The 19,380-nt window shown below is 39.0% G+C and overlaps 2 protein-coding genes across 7 annotated transcripts in view; both read right to left on the bottom strand.

Annotated features, from left to right (window-relative positions):
• The window catches only part of SCFD1 (sec1 family domain containing 1), a 139,529-nt gene extending 129,948 nt beyond the window's left edge, over positions 1-9,581 (bottom strand). For 2 of the 4 annotated variants that reach the window (XM_066341715.1, XM_066341714.1), the window contains exons 1-2: positions 9,464-9,581; positions 3,632-3,702 (exon numbers count right to left, since the gene is read on the bottom strand). In XM_066341715.1, coding sequence (XP_066197812.1) covers positions 3,632-3,702; positions 9,464-9,512 — 120 coding nt within the window. In that variant the 5' untranslated portion in view covers positions 9,513-9,581. Of the gene's footprint in view, positions 1-2,018; positions 2,100-3,631; positions 3,703-9,463 lie in introns of all 4 variants that reach the window. The other 2 variants (XM_066341716.1, XM_066341717.1) reach the window with 2 other exon arrangements.
• Positions 9,582-12,612: 3,031 nt separating this feature from the next.
• The window catches only part of G2E3 (G2/M-phase specific E3 ubiquitin protein ligase), a 75,417-nt gene continuing 68,649 nt past the window's right edge, over positions 12,613-19,380 (bottom strand). For 2 of the 3 annotated variants that reach the window (XM_066341495.1, XM_066341496.1), the window contains 2 exons: positions 16,742-16,932; positions 14,499-15,675 (listed from right to left, as the gene is read on the bottom strand). In XM_066341495.1, the coding sequence (XP_066197592.1) occupies positions 15,419-15,675; positions 16,742-16,932 (448 nt within the window). In that variant the 3' untranslated portion in view covers positions 14,499-15,418. Of the gene's footprint in view, positions 14,080-14,177; positions 15,676-16,741; positions 16,933-19,380 lie in introns of those variants that run through there. The other variant, XR_010746105.1, reaches the window with a different exon arrangement.

The following is a 19,380-nucleotide window of genomic DNA, read 5'->3' as shown; positions in this document are numbered from 1 at the left end:
TGAGACCAGCAGAGCCACCAGCAGCTTGCTCTAAGTGTGGCAAGCAGGACCACTGGTCCCAGCAGGGCCCCTGCCGGCGGCTGCCCACTGAGCCCTGCCCTGATTGTAAGCAGCCCGGTCACTGGCGGAGTGACTGCCCCTTTGGGCAACAGGTTTTTCCTCAGTGCCTCTACGTGGAAGACAAGCCACCCGAATGGGAAGGCCAATCCAGCCAGGTGGGTGCATCGCTCAAACTCCTAGGACACAGCCTGGACTCGGAGAACCCAGGGTTCTGCAACAAGTGGGTAAGTCCATCTCATTTCTTGTGGACATGGGGGCTGCCTTCTCTGTTTTGCCTTCATACTCTGGACCTCTAGTTCCCTCACAGGTCTCGGTTATGGGAATGGATGGGACCTCTTCCTTTCCCCTTTTTACACCACTCCTGACATGCAGTTTTGCCTCAAGCTTGCCTCCTTACAGGACCACTGGCAGTCAGAACCACTGGACTCCATCCATCTCCAGCTCACTAAAAGGCTGGACCCTGCAAATCCCCGTATTACTCCTCTTTTCTTTTAAATCCTTACAGGACCGCATCGTGAAGTTTCTCAAATCACAACCACATAGAGATGTTCCTCCTGACACCCCTCAAAACCACCACCTTCCGGTCTGGCAGGCGAGGAGACCCCGCGCAGTGCTGCCAACGCACCGGCGGAGAAGCTGAGGTTTTTGACAACTATGCAGTCACAGTTATGATTGGTGGAGAGCCATATACTCTTGGACTTTTTGATACTGCAGGGCAAGAGGATTATGACAGATTACGACCGCTGAGTTATCCACAAACAGATGTATTTCTAGTCTGTTTTTCAGTGGTCTCTTCATCCTCATTTGAAAATGTGAAAGAAAAGTGGGTGCCTGAGATAACTCACCACTGTCCAAAGACTCCTTTCTTGCTTGTTGGGACCCAAATTGATCTCAGAGATGATCCCTCTACTATTGAGAAACTTGCCAAGAACAAACAGAAGCCTATCACTCCAGAGACTGCTGAAAAGCTGGCCCGTGACCTGAAGGCTGTCAAGTATGTGGAGTGTTCTGCACTTACACAGATTTTGAAGTTGGAGAACTCTAAAGAGGAGAAGATAGAAAATGGGGTATCTGAAAGGCCTAAAGAATGTATTTGACGAAGCAATTTTGGCTGCCCTGGAGCCTCCAGAACCAAAGAAGAGCCGCAGGTGTGTGCTGCTATGAACATCTCTTCAGAGCCCTTTCTGCACAGCTGGGATCCACGTCATACTAAAAGCAATGTTCAAAGCAAACTAAAGATTAAAAATTAAAATTTGTTTTTGCAAAAAAAAAAAAAAGAACCACCAACTTCCGATCTCCCCCTTCCCACGAAGCCCCTATTCAGCAGGAAGTAGCCAGATGAATAAACGGCACCCCTTTTTCTATTTAACACAAAAGGTCAGAATGTAAGGTGGGTGGATAATGGGGGATGGTCACGTGGGGAACTCAGACCCGCGGACTTTGGCTAGGACCGCCCACAACCAAGCTGGCCAAAAGGAGGCTTCACAGGAACCGTTTGGAAAAAAGAGATCGTCTGCCAGCCAGTGGGATTTCACCACATCATGTTAGCTCCACTTCCCTAGAGGGACCCTTTAAATATCTCCCACGTGGTTTAATCTTTGCAACTTCCCTAGCCTCCATCTTTCTTTCCTCGGGGCCAGGGAACCTTGCCGGGCGAGATGCGTGCTCTGTACTCAATAAAGCCGTTTGCTATTCCACACTTTGTGGCTCTGGCCTCTTCCTTCCTTCTCGGGGGTTAAAATACCTTACATATTAGGTGACACTCTAACCGAGTTACCTGTCCAGGGCCTAAAATAGACTTTTAAAAAGCCCACAGGTAATAAAGAAGAATGTTTCATATACAATAACCTCGATTTGGAAGCAACCTAAGTGTCCAGCAATAAGTGAATGGATAAAGAAGAAATGGTACATGTATACAATGGAATATTACTTGGCCAAGAAAAAGAATGAAATCTTACCATTTGTAACAACACCGAGGGATCTAGAGGGTATTATGATAACTAAATCTTCCAGAGAAAGATTTCACTTACACGTGAAATCTAAAAAATAAAATAAATGAAAAAATCAAAACAGAAACAAACTCACAGATACAGAAAACAAACTGGTGTCGCTAGATGGAAGGGGACTTGGGGGTTTGGTAAAAAAGGTGACAGGATTAAGAAGTACAGGTTGATAATTTGAAAACAATCATGGGGATATAAGGTACATAATAGGGAACAGTCAATAATATTTTAATAAACTTGTGCCAGGTGGGTACTAGACTTATTGGGGGGTCACTTCATAAGTTATATAAATATCTAACTACTATATTGTACACCTGAAACTAATGTAATATTGAATGTCAACTCTAACTGAAAAAATACTAGAGACTATAAAATTTTCATCTTTTTTTTTTTTTTTTCATTTTTCTGAAGCTGGAAACAGGGAGAGACAGTCAGACAGACTCCCGCATGCGCCCGACCGGGATCCACCCGGCACGCCCACCATGGGGCGGCGCTCTGCCCACCAGGGGGCGATGCTCTGCCCATCCTGGGCGTCGCCATGTTGTGACCAGAGCCACTCTAGCGCCTGAGGCAGAGGCCACAGAGCCATCCCCAGCGCCCGGGCCATCTTTGCTCCAATGGAGCCTTGGCTGCGGGAGGGGAAGAGAGAGACAGAGAGGAAAGCGCGGCGGAGGGGTGGAGAAGCAAATGGGCGCTTCTCCTGTGTGCCCTGGCCGGGAATCGAACCCGGGTCCTCCGCACGCTAGGCCGATGCTCTACCGCTGAGCCAACCGGCCAGGGCAAATTTTCATCTTAAGTTATAATAAGGCCCTGTCTGGTTGGCTCAGTGGTAGAGCATCAGCCTGGCATGTGGATGCCCTGGGTTTGATTCCTGGTCAGGGCACACAGAAGTGACCATCTGTAGGTAGAGTGCAGAGCATTTACCTGGCAGCTGTGGCTGATGCTATGCTGTGAGAACACTCCAGCAAGGATAAACCCTCACCGGCACACCCTGGAGGGAGCTCAACCGCTATACGGAAATGACTCAGCGCTAGCCAGGCAGCCTCCTGACCTTTTTTGGCCATTTGTCCTAGTATAACATCCTATTGGCTGAACCCATGTATATAAGCTAGTTTACTTCCTGAATAAAGTGGATCTGCGTCACTGAACCTGGTCCCCGGAGTCGGGTCTTTGCGTCTCCGTCGTCCTCACCCTGGGCAGGGCTTGTCCACAACCATCTGCTTCTCCAGCCCTCCCCCTCCCCTCTGACTAACACTGAGTAAGCTTGCAAGATCCAAATTCTGGTCTTGCAAAGCTAAGGAACAAAACATCAACCAGAGTTTACCTATCAGAATGGCGCCACCCAGGAGAACGGGATTCTCAAGAGAAATGTTACTGTCATCACCTGTCTGATTCCATAAAGTATTTATCAAAAAGATTCACATTAAGAAGCCATTTTAAAGTAAAATATGTAGTCACGCATTACAATTGAAATGTACTACTGTTCAATATTAAGAAATTCTCTCCAATCACAATCATTGAGGGTTAAAAAAAGGGAAACAGCTCCTGATGAAAATAAACTCTCTTACCTTCCATACTGGTTCTCCAGTGCTGTTTTTAACATGAGGCACATTGAAATTCAACATACGTTTCAGAGCCACTGGAAATGAAAACAGTCTCATTAAATATTATCATTGTTCTTTAGGATTTTGCTTTCCCCCCACATTAATTACTTAATACTTCAGAACAAAATGCACAAATCTACTGGAGTACCAGTAGAACTGATGGAATCAGCCTGACCAGGTGGAGGCTCAGTGGATAGAGCGTCGGACTGGGATGCAGAGGACCCAGGTTCGAAAACCCAAGGTTGCCAGCTTGAGCGTGGAGTCATTCGGCTTGAGCACAGGTTCACCAGCTTGAGCGAGGGGTCGCTGGCTTGAGTGTGAGATCATAGACATGACCCCATGGTCGCTGGTTTGAGCAAGGGGGCACTCGCTCTGCTGTAGCCCCTTGGTCAAGGCACATATAAGAACGCAATCAATGAACAACTAAGGAGCTGCAATGAAGAATTGATGCTTCTCATCTCTCTCCCTTGTCTGTCTGTCCCTATCTGTCCTTCTCTCTGTCTCTCTCTCTCAAAAAAACAAAACAAAACAAAAACTGATGAATTAAATGCCTGGCTATGCAGAAGCAGGGTCAGACTTTTCCATAAAGCTTAGTTTTTTTTTTTTTACAGAGACAGAGAGAGTCAGAGTGAGGGATAGACAGGGACAGACAGACAGGAATGGAGAGATGAGAAGCATCAATCATTACATTTTCGTTGCGCATTGCGACACCTTAGTTGTTCATTGATTGCTTTCTCATATGTGCCTTGACTGTGGGCCTTCAGCAGATCAAGTAACCCCTTGCTTGAGCCAGCGACCTTGGGTCCAAGCTGGTGAATTTTTGCTCAAACCAGATGAGCCCACACTCAAGCTGGAGACCTCGGGGTCTCGAACCTGGGTCTTCCACATCCCAGTCCGACACTCTATCCACTGCGCCACAGCCTGGTCAGGCACGGGGTCAGACTTTTTTTTTCTTTTTTTTTTTTTTTTCATTTTTCTGAAGCTGGAAACAGGGAGAGACAGTCAGACAGACTCCCGCATGCGCCCGACCGGGATCCACCCGGCACGCCCACCATGGGGCGACGCTCTGCCCACCAGGGGGCGATGCTCTGCCCATCCTGGGCGTCGCCATGTTGCGACCAGAGCCACTCCAGCGCCTGAGGCAGAGGCCACAGAGCCATCCCCAGCGCCCGGGCCATCTTTGCTCCAATGGAGCCTCGGCTGCGGGAGGGGAAGAGAGAGACAGGGAGGAAAGCGCGGCGGAGGGGTGGAGAAGCAAATGGGCGCTTCTCCTGTGTGCCCTGGCCGGGAATCGAACCCGGGTCCTCCGCACGCTAGGCCGACGCTCTACCGCTGAGCCAACCGGCCAGGGCCGGGGTCAGACTTTTTATAAGAGCATTCCATCAATGGCTAAGTGGTATGTGTTTTGGATTTTCTAAATTATAACATTTTCTAAATTTGAACATTTTTGAAAAACGTTCAAAAAGAAGTCTTTCCCATTTCTTCTGACAATCCCACACTATGTTGTATAATAGATGTAAAAGAAATTTTGTCAATCATGAACTAGTAGTGGTCTCAATGGGTAACTGGTGCTATTGTCTACTGTACAACTGAAAGCATAGATTAAGATCAATCTTTCTAAAAACAGAAATTACCTATATATTTAATTGGTTCATGTACAAAATCTTCATACAGCAAGTCTGTTTTTAGTTATTTCATGCTACATTTCAGGACCAATTTATCTTGTCAGATTCATAGAAAAGTTGTATTAATTATTATATGCTTCATAGAAAAAGTGAGAATTTCACAGACATGGTAGAGAACTGAGAACTCCTGCTAAGAAAAAACATTTCTAAAATCACAGCAGTTATGCTTTATGTTATAGTATTTTGTGGTTTTTATTGCTCATCTGTTCATGTATTAAACAACTCAAGTATACTTTGTAAGGAAAATAAAAATCTCAATATACATCTATGTGAAGATGAGATGGCCAAATAGTTAAGGCAGAATAATCATTTGGTAATTTAATTTCTAAAAGATTGGTAACACTAAAATCTACTTGGTTGATTTTTACAAGCACTTTGATTAGGCTTTATTTAGTAATACAGAATAATCTACAAGCCTAACTCCTACCAGAGAATTATATCATAATACAGAAATCACTTAAGTATTAATTTATAGCATTTTCATTCACTCACTAGAAAAACTTCTATTAAATGCTTGTTTTTTGAGACAGGTAAAATAAGGAATTGTACTTCAGTGATTCATTTGTATTTTTGTGTGTGTGCCTGCAGACATAATATTTTGGTAAAATATTAGTACTTAATGCTGAGCCAATAACACATTACCAATACTAATTTACAACTACTTCAGAAGCTCATGGGTGTTATGGTATTATATAAAAGAATACATAAACAAAAACCACTTTGGTACAGTTATTTAAAACTGAAATAACACAGGAGGCACACAGAAGGTGCTCCAGGATTAATTCTCCCACAGTGCTTTAGAGGAGCTCTTTCTCCAGCTCCAGGCAATGAATTCCACCACCCTGGCACTCAGGGCCCAAGAGAGAGAAAGTCTTGTTTCTGGGAAGAGCTGTTCACACTCTTGACAGGGGACAACTAGGAAGAAGCACAGCCTGAGCTGCACAGGAGTCCCAGGTGCAGAGTTCTCCAGAGGTGGGCCTTAGCTAAATGAGAGAGGCCAGTAACAGCAGGGATTTGCCTTCTCAATCCCATGAAGGTGAATATTCCCATTCTGGGCAGACTAACTTGCTAACAGGGATTTTGACACACTGGATTTGTTAATAAACTGCAAAGCCAGTGTCCAAATAAAGTATAGGAATGTAATTTTATTTTCATCAGAGTAATGCCCGAAAGGCTTCAATCATTTCTTTTAACTCAAATGACAAACTAATTTTCCTTACTGGTTCTAAATATACTGTCCACAGCCCTAGACTTGGTCAATGTAGTTTCACCCTTTCCTGAAATGTTTTCTTTACTCATTCACTATATATGCTTAACTATATTTATTACTCATTCAACAAGTGTTTAGTGAGTGTTTACCATCTACCAGACACAGCTTTAGCTACTGGCATTAAATACAACAGATTGAATAAAAAATAACTAGCCTCAAGTAGCTTTCATTCTAGTTGCAGGAGAAAGACAACAAAATAAATAAAACGTGGCATGTGAGATCATAAGAAGTGCTATGGAGAAAAGGAAGGAAAGAGGAGAAGTAGGAGTTGTGTAATTTTAAACAGTCAGGAAAGGCCTTCTGAGAAAGTAACATTTGAATAAAGACCTAAAGGAAGTGAGGGAGTGAGCCACAGATATCTCTAAAAGAATATTACAGATAGAGGAAACCAATATAAAGGCTCTGAAGTGGGAACATTGGTGTGTTCAAAGAAAAGGAAGAGTAATAAGGAATGAGGTCAGAAAATTAAGTGGGATCAGATCATACAGAGCCTTGCAGACCACTATAAGATCACTGACTTTTACATGATTGAAAAGGGAAGCAGCTGGAGGGTTTTGAGCAAATATGTGACATCTGGGTAGTATGTGAAGAAAAATGAAGGGAAACAAGGATGTAAAAGCAAGGAGACCAAATTTCTGCAGTTATTGCAGAAATCCACAATGACTTGGACCTGGGTGACAACAATGACAATGGTCAGATGGTGGAAATATTTTCAGAGTAGAGCTGACAAGAGTTACTGACAGATCTGATGTGGGATATGAAAGACAGAAGTGAAGAAAACTTCAAGGTTTTTACCTGAGCAACAAGGATGGGGCTGCCATTAATTGATATGGGGCAGACTGAGTTCAGAGAAGAGGGACAAGCTGGAGAGAGAAACTTGAGAGGTCATCAGTTTAGTCTCTATTTAGCCAAGAGGCTCAAGAGATCGCAACAGAGAGAGCAGCTGAACTGTGGCTCTCCAATGCTGAAAAGTGGAGGAGCTGAGCAAGAACCACAACAGAGAAGCATGCATTAAGGACTATGATGATCCTACTACAGGATTCTGCTTGTTGAACTAAAGGTAAGAACAGAGAGGGGAGTGGTCCCGGGCACTTTCACAAACAAGATGACTTCTGAGATGACCTTAAAGATAAATAAGGATCCTTCACACAGGCAAAGCAAAAAACAGGCATCTGCAAAATGAAAATAATAATACGCACAAAAATCACTTAAACCAGTGCCTGGCAACACTTAAATGCTCAATGTATCAGCTATTATCTATCCAAATAGATCGCAAACTCCTCTATATCCCACTGTCTGGTTGAAAATTGCCAGTGAGCTATAGTATTTCCCAAAATATTCTCAACAGACATCAGGAAATGTTTACTTCTGCTACAACAGCAATATAAAGGGCTTTTATCTTCCTCTGAAAATAAAACAGAACTCAACTAGAGTGCTAAGATGATAAATGATTAACCTGGCATAACCTATCTATAAATGATGTAAAATCTTGTTAAATGAAGTTTATTTCTGCAGAAATCAAAATTATACTATTAGATTTTAAATTCTAAGTTTTTCCATATAAAAATTTTGACACAATTTTCATTTTTCAGAAAGCTTCGTTGAATTTGTACAGTCTTCACATCTTATTTTGTTTATTTTCATATAGAGTATGACCGAATTCACTGAGCTTCATTAAGCTGTCCGAACCATATCTCAAAGACAGGTGGGCTTCCATTTGCCTACACATAAAAAATGAATGGCAGGTATTCCCCAAATATTATTTGGACTTTCACATATTTAAGTTATGCTTGCTTTCATCTGATAGTTTATACTAAATTACCCATTGGGGAAAGCAGAACACAACTCAGTAGGCACTGTGTCATTAGACTGATATCTGTCATTTATTTATTTTTTAAATACCAAAGGAACGAGTCAAGAATACAAAAAATCCTTGTTGCAGGTCACATTCATTGTAACCAATTATTTTCCTATTCAGATTTATATGCCAAAGAAAGTAAGTAGGAGACAGAATTTCCAAGTATGCACATTTTGATGGCTTATTCCTATTAGCTCTTCAGAATTAATAATTTGCCAACTTTTAAGACAATTAGCTAACAGGTATAAACCATCAGTGTGCAGCTACCATATAACGCACGTTAGCATCAGAAGTTTAGAAAAAATTAAGGCAAAACAAGGAATATCTAAGGTAGAAAAATATCAAAACTCAAGGGAGGAAATATGTACTCCCCCCCCCCCCCCACTACGTTTGACTGTATATGTAGTTTTAAAACACTAACTTGTCAAAGAGTTAAAATAGGAAACCTATTATTTCCCATTCTTCAATGCCATTTCAGCAAGCTGGTGAAATCTCTACCACCAGGTATTTCTCTTCAGGTACTTCCAAATGACTGGTCCAAAGGTGAATGGCAGAAAGTAAGCTGCCCGGAAAACTGTCCTTAATTGTAATTGTGATGGACGCGCCAGAAAAAAACCTTTTCAACATTTACAAGCCGCAAAGAACTGAACCACGCACAGAAACAAACCAAGACACCTCATAGGTGGCAACACAGAGGAGAAAATGCCATCCGCCAGATCTTGTCCCGAGGCCTTTTGGGGCCCAGTAGGAGCAGGACCCCAGTCCTGAAGCCCCTCTGCAACGCGAAGGAGAGGCCGAGTTATCAAGTCAACGGCATCTCTTCCATAAAAACTCCGGAGGAGGGTCTCTCGACGCAGGAATTGGATTAAACTCCTGGCGGCCCGCCTCCAAGCTGTACGCGCTGCGACCGAGTGAGAGCGACAACCAGAAAAGGACGTCCCCATGGCAGGCACAGGACCGCAGGAAGGGAATAAACTCAGTACCTGTTTGTCGCTCTCGAATACTAGCGGCCGCCATCTCGGCTCCCACCATCCACTGCCCGGCTGGAGAGCAGAGGCCGAGGGTGACGTGGCCGCCCCCACCGCCCCGGAAGCAAAGCCCGGGGGGCGTGGCCAAAGGAAGTTCTGAGGCCAGATCCGCCTCTTCCAGGGTGACCCTCCCAGGGCTTCAAATACCAGAGGAAACCCAGTGCGTTAATGCCTGAGCACTCGAGTGTTTTTCAGCTGCGGGATAGTAGGAATTCTTATTTTATCGAATCAAGCCACCAATTCTCAAATGGCAGCTTTTATCAAGTTGAGCTTTTGGGGTGGGAAAGTGGTGTAGTGCTAAGTACATAATTAAATACTTAACTGTTCGGTCATTTACACATCACTGATGAGAACACTTAGGGGTTTAAGCATCACGGGACTAACGTCAAGTGAAGCTCCTGGAACAAAGTAAGCCTGCCTCTTTGCTCCCCTTTCCTGGTGAAGGCGGCTTTGGAACATTTTTCTCAATGTCATCTAGTAGGCAAAACGGTCTAGCTTTAATGGTGTTTTGCTTAACGTGGGCACAGGAACCAGAAGGATGCAAAATGGCATTTCCTCCCATAGCCTTTGGTAATTGCAAATCACAAAACATTACTTGGGGAAGAGTGGGTAAGTGGATTGTGCTGGTATTTTAATGTACACTTGAAACTACGTAGTGATGAAATGTATCGCTATCGATGATTACTAATTTAATCCATAGATTTTTACTGGATGTCAAAAATGGATACACAATGACAACTCACTTCCCATATGTTCAACGGAGTTCACTGGCCACACTGCATTAGCTGTTGAGTATGTTCATTGTGAAGCTGCACCAAATTCTGAAATGAAATTATAGACCCTGTGCCTCAAATACTACTTTGAAAACACCTTTGAAATTAATATGATAAATCAGTTAAAAGCTACCTTAACAATTACACAAAAAGCACATTTCTATAATAAAACATCATCTATTTCAAAAACAAGTCGTTTAATTTTATGAATTTTATAGACAGGTGATCTTCTTTTAAATACCATTAGGAAACACCCTAATAATGAGCCTACATTCTTTTTCCTTGTGTAATTTTTTATTTTTCAGCTTTATGGAGAAATAATTAACAAAATTTGTAAGATACTTAAAGTGCACATTGGGATGATTGATACACATATGCATTGTGAAAGGATTCCTCTATCTAGTTATCACAACCATCAAATATATATGTGAACATTTAAGTTCTACTCTAAGTAAATTTCAATTATATAATGCAGATTATCAACTATTCACCATGCTAAATTATTAGACCTGCAGACCTTATTCATTTTGAAGCTGAAAGTTTGTTACTGAGTTGTATGACTTATATGTACAATCTTTAAAAAAGGTCAAACTTGTGGAAACAGCAGAAAAGTGGTTACCAGGGTCTGGGAGCTGGGGGCTCTCATTAAGAAATGAACTGGAATATATACTCTTATTCAGTGCTATCATCAATATTTTGAAGGAATCACTGATGATCTAGGTGTGTAGTAATTAAACAGAAATGACAGTTCCTACCCTATGGGAAAGTCCTACTTCATTTTTTTAAGTCCATGGAATATAAAATACACAGGCTTTCCCACCTTCCAACATCTGAGAGACCAGCCTTGTTCATTTGAGTACTTTTATTCTCAAATGCAGATCAATTAATCATTTCAGCTCCATCAGACTTCTCCCTAAGACTATATGTCATAGGAAAATGTTAGGAAAACGTTTCACATTTATATACAGTATCTACAAAAGAAATGATAAAAACTGTCTTGAACAGGAGTGTGCATAATGTGGTCAATAAATGTACAGAAAAATATGCCCTACAGATCAGACCAGAGGCAGTAGACAGTCTCTGCAAGGCTGAGACTAAGGTATTTGTTACATATTATTAAAATCAGAAATAATCAGGCTGTGGCTTCAGAATATTAGTTAACCTAATTTACTGTGCTCTTTTAACCCACTCTACCAACCCAAATTTTTGGCTTAATTTATTCTGGTAAACTACTATTTTTAATTAGGGAATAGTTTAACATAGACTACCTCAGAATAGCTCATTTGAGAGCTTCCTAAGTATAAACCAATGACTGTTGGCAGGATCTCTCAAATGTGGAAAGAATCTTCCACCTACTTAATATTTTTGGAAACTTAAACCTTGTTAAATTCTGTCAAGTTACTTAAATGAGTTTACATAAGCAGTTCACATTTAGTAGCATAAACATATTTATTTAGAAAACATCATTTTAAGTGTCATGGTTTTTTTTGTTTTTTTTTGCTACATCTGTCTTTAAAAAAAGAGGGCAGGGAGAAATAGGCAGACACATACCTGGCATACAGTAGTTACTGGAGTATATTGGTAATTGAAAAACAGTCAAAATGAGAACTTAAAAATTGAGTCTCTTCAAAGCAATCCAAATATTCCTAAACTACATGTAATACATATTCAAGCAATCAATCATTCAATGTGTTCTTATGTTTTGTAAATTAACTGAAGCATAACACTTTGTATTGTATTACTTGAAGCATAAGTTTAACAGCTTACTCTAACAGTAACTATGAAGCATGTGATACTCACTATATAAGATTATATATTGGCCCTGGCCAGTTGGCTCAGTGGTGGAAGCCCATCTGCTTCTCCACCCCTCCCCCTCTCCTTCCTCTCTGTCTCTCTCTTCCCCTCCCGCAGCCGAGGCTCCATTGGAGCAAAAGATGGCCCGGGCGCTGGGGATGGCTCCATGGCCTCTGCCCCAGGCGCTAGAATGGCTCTGGTCGCAACAGAGCGAGGCCCCGGATGGGCAGAGCATCGCCCCCTGGTGGGCGTGCCGGGTGGATCCCGGTCGGGTGCATGCGGGAGTCTGTCTGACTGCCTCCCCGTTTCCAGCTTCAGAGAAATACAAAAAAAAAAAGATTATATATTTTTAAGAAGAATCTAGTTCTAATAATTTTCTATAAACTGAATATTAAAGGCAAAGTCACTGAAAAACTTACCTATTATATGCTCCTTAGCATTCAGCATAGAGTACAAAAGTTCCACTAGCTTCTATACAATTAGAAAAAAAGTATACAATGTTTTCGTATAAAGTAGAAACCAAAGTGATTTCTCAAATTAGTAATCAAATGAAGGCTTTTTACTTGACCCAAGCAAAGAATGGCTTATTCGTAATATGGGAATTAAATATGACAAAATATAAAATCATAAGCTAGTTCCTAATATTTTAAAGAATGTTTACCTTAAATACTAAAACAACCAAGTATACTATAGTAGAGAATTCTATAAAAGACTCTCAGATGCAGTTCTCTCACAAAAATTAAAAAACTGTTTAAAAACAATAAATATAAAACTAATCAAAGACAATGAACAGTAGATGCATAATAGGCAAATTTTTGGTTTCCCTTAATGTTGAGAACAATAGAAAACAGGCTTGAAATATATGCCATTTAGATTGAAACATTTAAGAAATATACATACACTACGCATTTATAAAGGTTTATAGCATTATTCCTTTTTAAAATCAACATCAGTAAGAACTGTGCACTGGCTATAACAATGAATAGAAAAGTAACAATCATAATACCAACTGTCTGACATAAACTGCAGAAAACAACCTACAGGTTTCTCTGATAAGCCTTGACTACACAGATTAATCTTTAAAAAATCATACTAATGGAACATCCTTAAAATCAGAAAACATTTTTCTATGAGTATGTATGCTTCAGTTTAAATTGTGAATATCCTAAATGACTATTTACACCACGTTATTCCCTAAGTCCCCATCTATGCATAAAATAAGTGAAATGAGGAATTACAATACTGTTTTTAATTGTAGCCCAACCAAGGGTGCTTCCTTCCTCTCACCCCTCCCCACCTAAAGAGTATGTGAGTTTTTATCTGTTTAATTACAACTGTAGGGAAATTAATTAAAACTAGAAATAACCAGGCCCTGGGGCTGGTAACTCAGTTGGTTAAGAGCATCATTCCCATATGCCAATAGTTGTTGGTTTGATCCCTGGGGTCAGGACACTACAAGAATGACCTAACGAAAGCATAACTTAAGTGGAACAAACCGATGTTTCTCTCTCTCCCTTCCTCTCTCTCTCTAAAAAGCAATAAAAAACTACAAATAACCAGAAAATAGTTTAAATTAGATTTTTTTGATTTGTATTGGTTTAATGGTTTTTTAAATTTTATAAAACTAGGTAGGTTAAGAAATAAAATTTCCAATTTATGAACACATTTGAAATAACAGCTATATGGCAAGTTTAAGGTTTATATTCAATATTCAAACTCTTTTTTGCTAATAGTTCCTTTAATTACTTTCAATAATCTAACTTTAACATAAGACAAATGTCTTGTTTAATGTTCTTAAAAGCTTCAAATGAAAGAGAAAGTTTAACCTGCTGGATCTGTTGGTAAGTGTAACAAAGAAAATTATTCTGAGATTATGTTTTAGTTTTCCTTTGGTATTAAGAGATCTATTACCAGTACTGAATCAACCCTGTCATTTTTCTTTACAAATATCAGTAACCTAAGGATGTCTCTTGGGGAGGATAAGAATATGATGATAGCTGATACCTGCTTTGTATATCAAGAAAAATGTCATTTTTCTTTACAAATATCAGTAACCTAAGGATGTCTCTTGGGGAGGATAAGAATATGATGATAGCTGATACCTGCTTTGTATATCAAGAAAAATGTAGTTACAACCAAGTGATTTGCCTCTAATACGATTTACTTTGGTGGAAAACCCATTTATATTTGATAACAGATTAGAGACATTAGATTTCCAATTTCTTCTTTAGTAAAAGGACATATAAATGTGGGGACATAGCTGGTGGGGATAATCTTCAAATACTATAGTTATTACATGATTTGTTACTTTACGTAACATGATAAATGTTAAAGAACAACATTAATAAAGTTAAACGAAAACAAAAGAGTTTATAAAAGAATACACTGAAACACTTCAGTTAATTCTGCAGGCGAGATTAGAGTGGGTTTTTCATTCTACTTGTATTTCTTTCTTACATATTTCTATAACAGAGACCTTTCAAGAGCAGAACAGGTACCAGTAATGCAGTGATGTGAACTTACAGATCATACAACCATCACAATATTAAGTAAGTGTCAAAGAGCCAAACCTACCACGTGACAACCCGCAGAGATCATTCAGATACCTGAAAAATTATGGATCAGACAGGAAAAAATACCATACGATTAAAGCCAAGGCTTTATAAAAGACTTTTTTTTAGTATTTTCAACTATATTTTATCTACCTCAGAAGTGTTTTTAAGACTATGGAATGTCCATAGATTGTAGAATTTTTGTGCAACTCCGCTTTTTATGTAATACTTCCCATTAGACAAAATTAAGTTCAGTGTGGGTCTATTTCAATATAAGTCAGTAATCTAAAATAACATTTCAAACAACCAATTTAGTGCCATCCTAGAAAAGGATACATATAACACATACCCAAGAATATATGCCTTTGATTTATATAACAGGATTTATCAGTTAGCCTTTCTATTTAAGGCTTTAAACGAAAATAATAATTTGAAAATTGCATAAAGCCAGAAAAAATCATTGTGGCATCCTACAGCTAATATAAATTTACAAAAACAGTGAGTTTAAATTTTCTTATATATACCATGCTACTATACTTGAAGAAAGTCTGTACAACCATTCTAAAAGTACTCACGAAGCTTATGAAACACATATACTAACAAAATAGAAAAACAACATCAACTTTGACTGGTACACCTTAACAAAAATCTTTTTAGGTTAAATGTTATGTTCATATCATAAATTTTAATGGACCAAGAAGTCGACAAGTTTGTTCAAAAGTGATGCCAGATTTCTGAAACACAAGTATCAATAGCAGCTTTTAAAGAAGCATCTCTTTGTTCAAAACATCTTAATGTCCAATGTAGTGAGAACTTTCTTCCTTTTCTAGCCTTAGACTGTTTCTTATGGCAAAGTCCATCTTTTCTTGAAATTCTTTATATGTACTGGTGATTGGAATAGCTAAACAGTTATTACACTTATTTCCAACAGGAAAATCCATATGAAGGCACTCAATTGAAGGAGTGGGTTTAAATCCAGCAGGTGGAATAGAATCGCAACCAGTTGCAAAAATAAGAATGTCTTCCATTCTTGTTGCAGATTTACCATCTGAAAAGTTACCAAAAAGAGAAAAAAGAAAGAAGAAAAAGTTAATTATGTATTGTACCATCACAGGCTCCCAACTCGACTGGGAATTTTGAAAGGCAGAGACTCCCACATTTATCTTTGGCAAACTAAATCATTAAGTTAAGTGTAGTAATAGGAAAACAGTACATTCAATAAATATTTATTTGAATCTCAAAGTAGGACTCACAAAATTATTTAGTTGAACTACTCATTGTATATTTGAATGACTTTTCTAATATAAAATTATCATAGAGTCCAAGAGGTTCAGTGGGTTATGAAACTCGATCTTTTTTGAGATATATTAAAAACAACTTTAAACTACTTTGAGATAACCACTAATTGATAAACAGTGATTTTCACCTTATTCATCTCATGGCACAAAAACTAATTACTAAAATTCTGAAGCACACCAAAAAATGTATTTTTTGCCAATCTGACAAAAAAAGTAAGTATAATTTTGATTCATTCACACCAGACAGCTCTTATGATGTTGGCTGTTGTCATTTTTTATTTGACAATCTAAGGGAAGAGAAGTCAGTATCCCTGACTGAATAGTGAGGTACTGCATTTTATAAAATTCTGTGGCATACCAGTTGAAAATTGCTGAATTAGTTTAAAAAATGCAGAGAAAAACTAAAACATTTGTTGTAAAACAATACAAAAGGATTTCACATTGCTTATGCTCAGTGATTATCACTATCACAGCCCTAACCAATTGTTGAAAGATAATTCAACTTAACTTTGAAAAAAGATGAAATGAACAATTACCTTTTAGATTATTCTACGCAGTGACAAATACCCATATATTTAAAATTCCTAGGAAGAATGCTTTTCAACTTAAATTATGTAGAGGAAAACACTGTAGACTATAATTTTACTCTGTAACCTTTCCTCATCATTTTCAACTTAGTCACATAAACTTGTTTTTAAATGTTTTGTAAATATGGAGTTAGCTGATGAAAGTTCTTATCAAAAAGCAAAACTCAAAGAAATAAACTAATATCCTGAAACAAACATTCTAAGACAGATAAATAAAACATCCACATACCCTCAACAGCCTGTAAGTAACTGTTCCAAAATCCCAAAGACTGTGCATCAGATATCGTGGGTACGGTAAAAAGATCACTAAGGATTTTTGCAGAAAGATTCTCAGGTTTATGACAGAAGATGCTATAAAATGCTTCTGGATAAGTCTGAATTTTCTCCAGAACACCAAGAGTGTTCAGACCCTGCTTAAAACTTAAGAGAAGAAAAGTAATTAGTAAACATTTATACATGTGTTTGGTATTATGAGAGAGAATTAACATTCTAGCTAATTTACTACCACATATACAGAGATGTGAGGAAAAAAGATTAAAAAAAGTTATGGGTATACTATATGTGCTATGAAACTTCAAATTCATAACAAGCAAATATTTTAATATAAAATGAATCTTTTATATGTCTACTTGCCTGGCTTTATAGAATAGTTTTAAAATTGAGCTAGCAATTTTTAAGAGGAAAAACGTAGAACTCTTAAGTATTTTACACTTCAAAGTTAATTAGTATAAAAATGAAGTTTCCTAGAAATTGCAAAGAGATTGCAAACCTTAGCCACATGACATTTTAAAACTTATATATTGCTAAAAAGAAAACAAAGTGGGAGAATACTTTAACATACATGACAAAACTAATTTATAAATATATAAAAAAATACATTTTTCTAAAAACACACTCCAATAGGAAATAAACAAAATATGAATGCATAATTAATAAAATAAAAGGAACAAGTGGATTTCTAAAAACATACATTCTCACTAGTAAGCAAAGAATGAAGGAATTATATCAGACTGATGTCCTATCTGTGGCTCTGAACTCCCTACCACAGGAACCCTGACACACTGATTCATCTCTCTTTCTCTAGGCTCTTTCTCAAGAGCACATAAATGTGCCTATCTTTGAATAAGGAAAAAAAATTCAGCCAATTCCATCTATCTCCGTTTCTTAATTTCCATTCACTTTCCTCCACTCCTGTTTACATCTCAGGAAAAACTACCATAAGTTCACGAATGATCTTCTTAGGCACCAGTCTCCTGGTTTCCTCCTTTTTCTTTGATCAGACCTTTTCAGTTTCTTACAAAAAGCTTCTTTTTTCTTTAGTTTGTCTTAAACGTTGCTGTTTTCTCTCATGGATCTGTAACAACGCCCATTTCTCCCATGGCTTCATTTAGCAGGTATAGGCTCATCATTACTATGAAATGTAGTCTCTCCAGCCCAGAAATATATCGACAGATATTGTGTACCACATATTCTAAGCACCTAAATTTATTAAGTCCAAAGGAAAGCTAATCCTTATTACCAAAAAATCTGGACCACAAGTGTCAGTAAATGCCTTCATTATACCCATCAAATTAATATAGAGAAACCTGAAAGTCACCCTTGACTGTTCTGTGCCATTCCTAATTACCAATCCTATGGATTTCCTTTCTGAAATCCCTTTTATTAGCTCACTTCTCCATATACCCACTACCACCCTATTGCAAACCACTTGCAGGTGTGTAAATCTCCAAGTTAATTTTTCATGCTATAACCATAGGTATGTGCCTGAAATAAACCCAACACCGTCATTCCTCCTGAGATAGGTTGAATGGAGGCTCTCCAAAAGATATTTCCACATTCTATTCCCTAGAACCTGTGAATGTGACTTTATTTGGAAAAAGCTTTAAGCAGATATAATTGAGGATCTTGAGATCATTCTATCTAGGTTATACGTTCTGGCCCTAAATCCAGTGACAATGACAAGTGTCTTTATAAGAGACATGCTGAGACGAAAAGGCCATGTGATAAAGATTCAGTGATCTGGAGTTATGCAACCACAAGCCAAATAATGCCAGGAGCCACCTAGAAGCAGGGAGTGCCAAAGAATAGATTGTCTTCCTAAATTGTCAGAAAGAGGGTAGCCCTGCTAACACCTGGATTTTGGACTCTGAGCCTCCAAAACTGAGAGAGAATAAATTTCTAGTGTCTTAAGCCACTCACCAGAAACTAACACACACTTTTGTCCACGAAACCAAGTCCAAAGTACTTAACACGGCTACCAAGCCCTCCACAATTCCACCCTTACCTTTCTTTCTTTGTTTTTACCATTCACCTTCTGTTTACCTTTGAAGCAAATTTTAGCAAAACTTACGTTCATCCTTAAACTTTTATTTATTTTTATTTTAAATGTTTATTTATTTGTGTGTGTGTGTGACAGAGACACAGAGAGAAGGACAGAAAGACAGACAGAAAGTGAGAGAGATGAAAAGCATCAATTCTTCGTTGTGGCTCCTTAGTCTCCTTGGTTGTTCATTAATTGCTTTCTCATATGTGCCTTGACTGAGGAGCTACAGCAGAGTGAACCTTTGCTCAAGCCAGTGACCTTTGGGCTTATGCCAGTGCCCATGGGGTGATGTTTATGATCCCATGCTCAAGCCGGCAACCCTGTGCCCAAGCCAGACGAGCCCGCACTCAAGCTCAAACTCACACCCTCAGGGTTTTGAACCTTGGTTCTCCACTTCCTAGTCCGATTCTCTACTGTGCTACTGCCTGGTCAGGCAATGTTTATTTTATTGATTTTAGAGAGAGGAAGGGAAAGAGCAAGAGAAAGACAGGAACATTGTTTCTGTATGTGCCCTGACCCAGGATTGAACCAGCAACCTCTGTGCT

This window comes from Saccopteryx leptura, chromosome 6, assembly GCF_036850995.1.
Source record: "Saccopteryx leptura isolate mSacLep1 chromosome 6, mSacLep1_pri_phased_curated, whole genome shotgun sequence".
In the NCBI taxonomy this organism is placed as follows: domain Eukaryota; kingdom Metazoa; phylum Chordata; class Mammalia; order Chiroptera; family Emballonuridae; genus Saccopteryx; species Saccopteryx leptura.
Note: the sequence above shows the minus strand (reverse complement) of the source record. Positions and strands in the feature narration are given on the sequence as shown.